This window comes from Artemia franciscana, chromosome 11 (assembly GCF_032884065.1).
Source record: "Artemia franciscana chromosome 11, ASM3288406v1, whole genome shotgun sequence".
Classification (NCBI taxonomy): Eukaryota; Metazoa; Arthropoda; class Branchiopoda; order Anostraca; family Artemiidae; genus Artemia; species Artemia franciscana.
Window position 1 is genome coordinate 1,505,342 of NC_088873.1, and position 12,234 is coordinate 1,517,575.

At 34.7% G+C, this 12,234-nt stretch overlaps 1 protein-coding gene across 1 annotated transcript in view; it reads right to left on the reverse strand.

Moving 5' to 3' along the window:
- The window catches only part of LOC136032668 (uncharacterized), a 49,650-nt gene that overhangs the window by 6,671 nt on the left and 30,745 nt on the right, over nucleotides 1–12,234 (reverse strand). The window contains exon 3 of the mRNA XM_065712956.1: nucleotides 7,073–7,208. Within this exon, the coding sequence (XP_065569028.1) occupies nucleotides 7,073–7,208 (136 nt within the window). The remainder of the gene's footprint in view (nucleotides 1–7,072; nucleotides 7,209–12,234) is intronic.

The following is a 12,234-nucleotide window of genomic DNA, read 5'->3' on the forward strand; positions in this document are numbered from 1 at the left end:
GTAATGTAGCAATAAGAAGAACAAGCAGAAGCATCCTTTCCGCGTTTCAATACTGAAGTAACAGTTCAAGAGAGGAAACTGTCAGCAACTAACCAAACACATTTGGAATAATAGGTGCAAATGAAACATCAGTTCTTTGGAATCAGGCCGAATATTTTTGACAGAAATACCATCTATATCAAATGATTTTGATTTGAGCCAATTAATGATAAGGTCATACGAAACAGGTAAGACATGCCGCTGAGACAGGTTACGAGGTAAACAAATGTTTAGTAACTTACTATACACCAAATGCACAGAATAATTTAACTTCAAGAAAATTCGGGAGTAATGTAACAGCCATCGAGACGAAGAAATATTACATTGACAACATTTTCCCAATCTTTCTTATTCTTAGGGAATTTTTTCCCACTAGGACGGGTTTTTCTGAGATGCTTTTTATAAGCAATCTTTGTTGACTGCTTAATATCAAACACTTTTCCCGAAGGAGGTCTGCCACACACTACCCAAATTCAAGGCCAAGACTTCGCTTTATTTTTTATAAGTTTAAGCTCTGGGTGAATATTCCACACCGGTTGCCGAGTATTAATGCGACATCGATCACGAGGCACTGCCACACCTTCCACTTGCTTCAAACGAGAAATTATTTTTAAATAGTAAATATTCAAATCAAGTTTTTTATTCGGGCAAGGGGTAATAAGTTGCAAAAAGTGGTATGGCACACGCACAGTAGACAAAAGGGACGCAAGTGTTCTTAAACAAACGCTCCAATTTGCCTTTTAGCAATTCGATTTTTCGAACCATTTTTTCTTCTTTAGGGCATTAGCGTGTAGAACTGAAGGCAAAGAAAGTGTCAAAGAAATGAGAAGGTGGTCAATGTCGCGGTAATCTTGGTCAACATGAACCACAGAAGAAACTAGGCATGCACTTAATACACCATGATTAATAATAATAATTTATTCCAGAAAAAGCCCATGGGACATAGGAAATTTACATAACAAAAAACAAACAACAAATTAACTAAATTAAATTAATAACATTTAAAGAAAACACTCCCGATGTGCCGCTGCAATCCTTAAAAATCTTGCTATCCTTTTAATACTCAGGAAATTTGTCTCTTTCATTCTATCTACCATCCATATCTCATTCAACTTTTCTTTACCATACATCTCTCGCCTCCAATCATTCAATTCGACACATTTACGACATGCAATAGATTCTACCTTCTCCCCCTTTCTCCCTTGATACTTTCTTTTCTCCCCAATCAAAAAATATTTGATGTCGATCCGGTGTGACGCACGTACGCATAACCTATATAATTTTTGACAACACGGTACGGGCTAGGGAAAATATCCAGACACATTTCCGAACATTGGGAAATTGCGTTTAAATCAGTATTCATATCCTTCAAAACAACCCACTGTAGACCGTTTGAACTAATTTCCTTAAGTAACTTCTGCAGCTGTGTGCAAGCTTTCGCACAAGCATTGAGGGATAACACTACATTTTTGTTGAATGGCAAATAACAGTTTACAAGCACAGTATTGCCTAGCCGGAAAGCCAAAAAAGGTCTATGAGAAAAATACCGTACCAGAGATAAATGGGACAGTTTTTATTTACTATGCAAGCAAGACCACCGGAAGGGCGACCACGCGTACGTCGAGCATTCATCACAAAATAAAAAAGATATTTGCTTCGCTTTAGGAAGTTAATGGAAGAAGAACATACAAGATGATCCTGCAGGCACACAATGTCATTAATAGAAAGCAAATAGTCAATTAAGTCATCTTTATCCTTGGTGCCATTTATGTTATATGACAATATGGAAACGTCCAATTCATTCATTTAAGGTTTGGTGTTTTCTTTCTGCTGTTAACAATATCACGTAGAATAGGGCACCGTAGGCTACACGAAACACGGGATCCATCACAGTTAGCTGCATTTGACACGGCGAATCACATGTTGCCTCATGAGAACCAGCACATCGAGAGCGTCTTGGGGAAGAACTTTAGACACCGCCTGTAGGTAGATGGGGAACCGCACCTGTTACAGCCTCGTGGAAGATCGTGAAAAACAAACACTTGAATTGATTTCGAGTATCTTTTCAGGGATCTTTGGAATCATCCGAAAACTAAAGCGTTTATTTCCTTTCCCTATCCTCCGTCTTTTATACTTCTCTCTCATTTACCCTTATATATGTTAATGTTCGTCGGTGTGGATGTACACATTTCCTTCGGTACTTGCTCCTATTCATCATCTTATGACAAAGCGACAAAAGTTCCCCAGTAGGCTACACACACTCCTCTTGAACTCCTTAAGATTAAAGATATTCATGTTTTATCTCTATCTTCGTTGCCATATCAATACTTCCAGGGAGATATCTCATGTTATTTTTCAGCACAGCTCAAACTAGTAGGGGAAGTTAATTTGTATACAGTTCGAAACAGGGAGGATGTGATGATTCTGGCTACTCCATCGGTTCGTTCAGACTTTGATCTGGCCTTGACTGTAGGGCATGCTTGTTCCTGCTAAGGTCCGGCAGTCATGAACAATCGGCTCCTTTAAGAGACTGATGAAAAGTATCTTATTAAAGGTAAATATTAGGTGTTCTATGGTTTTTTATTTTTTTTGGGGGTTGTTGTTGTTTTGTTGGCGTTGGATCCTCGATGACGCAGAGAATTTTAAATTGTATTTTATTGTCGGGTGATGTGATGGTCGCTGTTTCCAGTGAGTTGATTCCTTTTTCCCTTATAGATTCATATTTAGATGTTGTTTAGTATGTTTATGCCAAGGTTTATCATTCTTTATTTATTCTATGTCGTTTCCCAAATAACGGGCCATTGAGCCCTTTGGGATATTGTTTTTGTTATTTTATGGAAATAAATGGAACTTGAACTTGATTCGCACTCAATCCTAATACCATCTTTCAAAGCATGGTCGAGTGACGTGGTATCCGTAAAACAAAGCTCTACAGAATTCGAGTTGCCAAGACGAATAGCATCAATGATCCCAGGAGCCTCCTTAAACATAGCGAGTTAAAAATAACTTTCAATACCTTTATGTAAACCATAGTACTTTTTGGCTTTCATTTTCACGACTGAGGAGGGTAGACACAGATCTTGTCACCAACAGATTTAACCGAACAGAACCGATTCATGGTCGCAAACTTGTTCCAGAGATTGTCTGCGTTTCGTACGATTGCTCAGATCAGGCGGAACCATTTGCATAAGAATTACGATTTTTGCTTGCCATTGATGATTCATCCAATTTTTAGCAAACAGTTTTATCTATTAAATATATGCAGTATTGAGCTCATTTATAATTCTGATTTGTTTTCTTAAAAAAAAAAAAAAAAAAAAAAAAAAAAAAAAAAAAAAAAAAAAAAAAATCAAAAGGAGACGTCAAGAATCAATGCAAGGAGATATATTTTCCGATTAAACTTGGTTCTGAAAATTTGAACTGTAAGTATATATATATATATATATATATATATATATATATATATATATATAGATATATATATATATATATATATATATATATATATATATATATATATATATATATATATATATATATATATATATATATATATATATATTAACTGAGGAAAAATTTAACTGAGGCCCCTCAAAGGTCAAAATTTTTCCATATCAATAAACAAAAAGAATTTTCTTCAAACATTTATTGCCATTAATAAGCTCCCCTTGATGCTCACAAGACAAAGTTCCAAATCTAAGCTGTTCCCTAACTTTTGACTGTTAATTAACTGTGATAATGTTAATTATGTGTAATAACTAACTGTAAGTTCCCTAAACTGTTAATTTACACCAATTGCTGTACCTGAGATACGACAAATACACCTTTTTGGCAACCTGGATACAATCAGTGCATTTTTCTTTAGTTCAAAATCCTGTTAAACCTTCCCTGAAGGTTTCAACTTAAGACCCATAGCCGTTGCTGAGACATTGCAGATAGGCCCTTTTTATACAACAAGGATGTAAATAGTGAGCTTTGATTTAGTTCAACAATCTTCACTAACGTTTCAATTAACACCCTTAGCCGTTTCTGAGACATTGCAGATAGTCTATATTGACGAGTTACATGGACATGGTTTTTTTTTATTTAGGTAAAAATGTTCCATAATATTGCACATAAATTTTTAGACAACCCAGATGCAAATACTGCCTTTTGAATTAATTCAGCATTCTTTGATTCAGCATTCTTTAGATTTGAATTAATTCAGCCTTCTCAACATTCTTTGAAAGTTACAGCCTAATACCGATAGCAATTATCGATGCATTGCTGATACTTTTTTGATAATCCGTAAGCAGATAGCGTCTCTTGATTTAGTTCAACCTGCCCCTCAACATTTCCTGACAGTTTCCACTCGTTACTCATAGTCACCCTCAGAAACTGCAGATATGTCCTTTCGACAACATTGACATACGTACAAATTGTCTTTTGGTCGGATCCAGAATCTCTTTTAAAAACTACCGTAAGTTTCAACTTTATACCCTTCCTACGATATTTCTGATACACTCGGTTGACAATATAGACGCTCAGTGTGTTTTTTTTTCCAGTTCAAACCCTCTCTCCTCACTGTCCCCTGAAAGTTTCAACTTAATAACCTTAGTTGTTTCAAAGGTAAACCATTGGCCGTTCTTTCGGTATGGGAGATATGTCCTTTTGACAAACTGGATATTTTTTTACTTTCGCATTTCCCTCATAACTCCCTGAAAGTTTCAATTTGAAACCCTTAGCAGTTTTTTAGGCTATGCATTTTGGCCTTTTTTGAGAGCCTGGATGCAAATAATGTCTTTGGACTTGAGTTCAATTCCTTTTTCATAGTATCCCTTAAGAGTTTCAAAATAATACCCTTAAATACTTTTGAGATATTGCAGATACGCCCTTCTGACAATCTGGATACACATACGAAGTGTCTTTGGGTTTAGTTCAACATTCCCTGAAAGTTTCAATTTAGCATCCTAAGCCAATCCCGAGATATTGCCCATACACCTTTTTGACAACCTGGATATACTTAGTGAGCTTTGATTTAGTTCAACATCCCTGTAAAAATTTCCGACAAAGTTTCTGGTTAACTCCCTTAGCCGTTCTTGAGATTTAGGAGACACGCCATTTTGATGACAGGATGTACACAGTGCCTTAGAACACTATGTTTTGGGGTCCCTTAGCGTTCCCAGAAAATTTCAACCTAATACTCTTCATCGTCCCTGAGATTTTGCCTATGTACTTTTTTGACCACCCTGATTCATAAAATACCTTTTAATTTAGTTTAACAGCCCCCTCAACATGACCTAAAAGTTTTAAACAGCCATAGCCATCTCTGAGATACAGCAGACACACCCTTTTGACACACAATATTGCTAGAAAATACGGCAGAGATAAATATTCTTCAATATCTTATTCTAGAAAAGAAATTGAAGAAAGTGATAAAATTGGACGGATTCAGAAGAGATGACTACGGAAGTTCTTCGTCGCTTTACCTTTTTTTTTATCTAAAAGTACTTGAACTCCTATTTGTCCGTCGCGACGAACTTTGCATGTAGGTTGGCTCGATATTCCTCCCCATCCCCATTCCTCTCCAAAAGCTAACAATCCAGCATTTGAACATTTATAGAGTATTATTTATTCCCGCCTTTTACCCAAACAGTATGAAAAATATAGATTGCCCCGTTCCCCTGCAAGTCCAGGGGACTTGTCGGTCATGTGTCAATCCTAAAACTCGGTCAATCGCCTGAGACTCTAAACAGGCCAGCCTATTAGGGTTAGGTCGCTTTTTTACCTGCGAATCCAGGCGACTTCATTCCCCCGTTTTATCTACAAGTATAGTGGACATTGTCCGTCATGAGCCAGCCCCGAGATCTTGGTCATCTCCATTGAAAATCCAATAAACTTTCCCAGTAGAAAAAGCTCATATAATATGAGTGTTTTTTATTTTATAATCAATTTAATAAAATCTATGTTTTGACCATGCCTAAGAAAGTTTCTCCTGCTTACAATAAATGATTTGAAATTTGAAAAAAAGTTAGTTTAACTTGTCCCCAAACATTCCCTGGTAGGTTCAACATGATATCATTAACAATTCCTGAGATATTTCACATAAGTATTTTTACAACGTTAATAGACGTAATGTCTTCCGGTTTCATTAACCTGAACGTATCCTGAAAGGTTCAACCAAGTATCATTAGCCGTTCCTAAGATACTGCAGATATTTCATTTTGATATCATGTATGAACAAGGTGTCTTTTGCTTAAGTTGCACATTCTCCGCCAAATTTCCTGAAAGTTCCCCATTAATAAACCCAGCTTTTTTGGAGACCTGGGATTAGAGGGGGGGCAACTAAGAAGGGCGTAAGAGGAGGACTGGTTGTCCTCCAATCATGTTTGACTACGTTTTAAGAATAACCTCATCAACACGAAGTGGCCTGAAAAAAAAATTACATTAAACCTAATAAAAACCTAAAAAATGGTTTAAATAAAAATTAAACCACTCTTGTCTTTACTCAAACAGCGCTATTGCTCTGCATATGAAAATCTTCCTGTTAAACAACGTTAAATGTTTACGACTGAGGTTGTTTTTTTTAAGGATATTTAAAAGAATTTCTTCCAAAAATTTTTCTAAGAAGATCAAACAATTTTGCTTCCCATTAAAAATACCAGCCAGAGATTACATAGCAACGTCAGTTGATGGTTGTTGCTATACAAAATTCGAAGCAACATTACTTTGGTTATGTCCTTGATAAAAGGCACTTTCAATAAGTTCATGAATACGATGGCTGACATCCTTTGTAAGATTTTGGAATAAAATTTTCCAAAATTCCACTTAAGATTTCTATTTTCAGCAAGTAATTTCAAAGCATAATCCTTACTCAAGGTTTCAGGACATCTTTCAAAAAGATAAATAGCTCAAATCCAAAACTTACAACTCACTCACCATTCTTGTTTATATTTCCAATGCTTAAATAATGTACCATTGAATTCTACCCAATATCTCAAGAATTGCGACTTGTAATAGAAAATTTTGGAGGAAACATTTTTGAAAAACTTACCAGAGTCGATACCCCTTTTTGTAGCACAGCCAAGGTGATTGGATCAAGTTCAAGCGAGGCCGATGATTGTACTGACGATTTTTCTGCATGCTCTTGGGCATCCAGCTCTTGCGCAGCAGATGAACCTTCTCCATCCCTGTTAATGATAACATTGGATTTAAGCAAGAACGTTTAATACATATAACTTCATATTCAACTTTCATTAGAAAAATTTTCATCGCAGTCATCGATTTTTGGATTGGCAACAATTTTTTGTTGACAACAGAAAGCATTGTCAGTGAATAAAATCAAAGCTCAGGATGTACCTATTCGGCTGGGATGTCTAGCCTTTTTTCACTTAAGAAAATACGAAAACACATTAACCCCACCAAGAAAATACAATAAAAACAAAAGCTTATCACTAAAAAAAAAACGTTCGATCGGATGAAATGTCTAGAATTGCATAAACGATTTACGTCTGATTATATATATATATATATATATATATATATATATATATATATATATATATATATATATATATATATATATATATATATATATATATCTATATATATAAAAATAAGTTGTCTGTGTGTGGATCTGTGGATCAGGTGACGTCATGTTTGTTCGCATATGACGTCTGAATTATTTCACACTAATACAAAAGAAGAAAAAAACTAAAAAAGGTAAAAACTACAAAAAAAACTAAAAAGAAAAAAAAACTAAAAAAGCTAAAAAACTAAAAAAAACTAAAAAAAGGTAAAAATCTAATAACTAAAAAAAAACTGAAAAAAATAAAAAAAGGCAAAAACTACAAAAAAAATAAAAACTAATAAAAAAACTAAAAAAGCTAAAAAACTAAAAAAACTAAAAAAAACTAAAAAAAGGTAAAAAACTAAAAAAAACTAAAAACTAAAAAAGAAAAAAACTAAAAAAAAAGGAAAAAACTGAAAAATAAAAGAGAAAAAGAAAACTAAAAAAATATGAATAAATATATATAAAAATAAGTTGTTTGTGGGTTATGTCTGTCGAGTGACGTCGTGTTTGTCCGCATATGACGTCTGAATTATTTCACACTAATACAAAAGAAGAAAAAAAACTAAAAAAGCTAAAAAACTAAAAAAACTAAAAAAAGGTAAAAAACTAAAAACTAAAAAAAACTGAAAAAACTAAAAAAAGGCAAAAACTAAAAAAAAACTAAAAACTAATAAAAAAACTAAAAAAGCTAAAAAACTAAAAAAACTAAAAAAACTAAAAAAAGGTAAAAAACAAAAAAAAACTAAAAACTAAAAAAGAAAAAACTAAAAAAAAGGAAAAAACTGAAAAATAAGAGAAAAAGAAAACTAAAAAAATATTAATAAATATAAAAAATATAAATATAAATATAATATAAATTAGCAATCAACAAAGCACCAAGACACAAATGACGACCGGGACACAGGGAGTATAAATGACGACCAGGACATAAGTAAAAAAAAAACTAAAAAAACTAAAAAAATGGTAAAAACTACAAAAAAACTAAAAACTAATAAAAAAACTAAAAAATCTAAAAATCTAAATAAACTAAAAAAGAAAAAAAAAAAAAAAGGAAAAAAATAAAGGAGAAAAACAAAACTAAAAAACGAATGTATATACAGACCGGGACACCGGGATACAAATGACGACCGGGACACAGGGAATATAAATGACGACCGGGACACAGGGATACAACTACAATGGGGACGCCGGGGGGCACAGGGGGATATAAATGACGACCGGGACACCGGGACACAAGGAATATAAATGACGCCCGGGACACTCAAAGAGAAATCACAGACTGGAACACCGGGACACAAATGACGACCGGGACACAGGGAATATAAATGACGACCGGGACACAGGGACATAACTACAAAGAGGACGCCGGGGTGCACAGGGGGATATATAAATGACGATGGCGACTCAGGGAATGGTCGATTAGCAATCACCATCAACAAAGCTCAAGGGCAATCATTAGAATCATGAGGTATAGATCTGAATACGGATTGTTTTCCCATGGACCATTATATGTTGCATGTTCAAGAGTCGGTAAACCTGACAATCTATTTATATGCACAGACAATGGGACAGCAAAGAATGTTGTATATTCGCAAGTTTTACGTAGTTAAAAACATATATATATATATATATATATATATATATATATATATATATATATATATATCTATATTCACAGGTGGGACATAGGGACACAACTACAATGGCGCGTAACTAATATGGCGCGTAACGACTTACGCGCGCGGGGGGGCTTGGGGGGGCGAAGCGCCCCCACCAACTAGGTGTTGGGGTGGCGCGAAGCGCCACCCCAACAGCTAGTATATATATATATATATATATATATATATATATATATATATATATATATATATATATATATATATATATTATGGAGAGAGGTCGTCGGAATTCAAATCATCAATTGACAAAGCCATGAAATTATGCCAAAGGCCCAATAGTTTTTATTCACCTTTGGCTCAGCATGTTTAAGATAACAGACCTCAAGATGGTCAAGGAGACAATTAGACTTCTCCTCATTTCAAATTCCTTGTACTTTCTATTTGGAGTAATGTGATTTTCCACATGGCAGGAGGTGGAGCTTGCAATAGAATGAGCTCATCTTCCATGATGATGAGTCTACAAGAGGGTAGCTGTTGTAGAAGCTATCTTTGATTAAATAAAAAAAACTAGTTTTTTAACTGAAAGTAAGGAGCGACATTAAAACTTAAAACGAACAGAAATTACTCCGTATATGAAATGGGTTGTCCCCTCCGCAATCCCTCGCTCTTTACGCTAAAGTTTTTGATTGTTTTAAAAAGTAGAATTGTGGCAAAGAGTCAAACTTTAGTGTAAAGAGCGAGGGATTGCGGAGGGGACAGCCCATTTCATATACAGAGTAATTTCTGTTCGTTTTAAGTTTTAATGTCGCTCCTTACTTTCAGTTAAAAAACTAGTTTTTTTTATTTAATCAAAGATAGCTTCTACAACAGCTACCCTCTTGTAGACTCATCATCATGGAAGATGAGCTCATTCTATTGCAAGCTAGTCTTATACTAGTCTTTTTTATTTGATTTCTGAACGTTTTTGAATTAATGTATGTTTGATTTTGGCTCTCCGCACATAAATTATTAAAATGAAATGTGCATATTAATTCTTTTTTTTTGCTAAATGGCTTTCTCTTAGTTTTGATCAGACGATTTTGAGAAATAAGGGGTGGGGAGGAGGCTTAGTTGCCCTCCAATTTTTCGGTTACTTAAAAAGGTAACTAGAACTTTTAATTTGTAACGAACATTTTTATAAGTAAAAAATATACGTAATTTAAGAATTAACTTACGTAACAAACTTTTATATTCTTATATTTTTATTATGTATACGAGGGGGTTCGTACCCTCGTTAATACCTCGCTCTTTACATTAAATCGTAAGTTTTGTCCCAATTCTTTAAGAATGACCCCTAAATCAGAAAGGACGTAGAATAAATAATTGACATTACTAAAAATACTATAGCATAAAGAGCGAGGTATTTATCTCCTCCTAAATACCTCGCTCTTTATGCTAAAGTATTTTTAGAACCCCTCATATGCGTAATAATCTCTGTTCGTTTTAAGTTTCAGTGCTAATCCTTACTTTAAATTGAAAATAGTTTTCTTGTTTATTTTTTCATTGTTTTTTTTATAGTAATGCTAGAAAATCCTGCACCATTTTCATTAAATTTTTCTTCCCCCATGACATATTCCTCCAAGGAACGATCCTCCCAACATCAACCTCACCCCCCAAACCAAAAATATCCCCCTGAAAACGTCTGTACACTTCCCAATAACTACTACTGTACGTAAACACTGGTCAAAGTTTGTAACTTGCAGCCCCTCCCTTGGGGATTGTGGGGGTAAAGTCATTCCCAAAGACATAGTAATTATGGTTTTCGACTATGCGGAACAAAATGACTATCTCAAAATTTTGATCCGTTGACTTTGGGCAAAAATGAGCGTGGGAGGAGGCCTAGGTTCCCTCCAATTTTTTGGTCACTTAAAACGGTCACTAGAACTTTTCATTTCCGTTAGAATGAGCCCTCTTACGACATTCTAGGACCACTTGATCAATACGATGACCCCTGGGGAAAAAACAAACAAAAAAAAAACAAACAAACAAATAAACACGCACCCGTGATTTGTCTTCTGGCAAAAAATACGAAATTCAACATTTTTATAGATAGGAGCTTGAAATTTTTGCTATAAGGTTCTCTGATACGCCGAATGCGATGGTGTGATTTTCGTTAAGATTCTATGACTTTAGGGGGTGTTTTTCCCTATTTTTCAAAATGAGGCAAGTTTTTTCAGGCTCGTAACTTTTGATGACAAAGACTAAATTTGATGAAACTTATATATTTAAAATCAGCATGAAAATGCGATTCTTTTGATGTATCTTTCAGGATCAAAATTCCGTTTTTTAGAGTTTCGTTTACTATTGAGCCGGGCCGCTCCTTACTGCAGTTCGTTACCACGAACTGTTTGAAAAGCAAACTTCCACTTTTGAGAATCGTTATTTTCCCTATGACAGGAGTTGGAGATTGCAATAGAATGGGCTTATCTTCCAAGGTGTTGAGTCTACAAGAGATAGCTCTTATAGAAGCTACCTTTGAAAAGGTAAACTTCACATGGCAGGAGGTAGAGGTTGCAACAGAGTGAACTCATCTTCCAAGGTGATGAGTCTACAAGAGGGTAGCTGTTATAGAACCTATTTTTGAAAAAGTAAGATAGGTATCTTCCAATTTTTAAATACTTATCGGAAACCTGTCCACTCAGAAACAGAAATGATCTTCTAATATATGCTCACAAATCATGTTTCGTCTACCCCTCTCTAATCCTGGGTCTCTAAAAAAGCTGGGTTTATTAAGGGGAAACTTAGCGGGAAATTTAGCGGAGGATGTGCAACTTAAGCAAAAGACACCTTGTTCATACAGGTTATCAAAATGAAATATCTGCAGTATCTTAGGAACGAATAATGATACTTAAATGAACCTTTCAGGATATGTTGAGGGGAATGTTAAGTTGAATTGGAAGACACTACGTCTATCTACGTTGTAAAAATACGTGTATGAAATATCTCAGGAATTGTTAAGGATATCATGTTGAACCTACCAGAGAA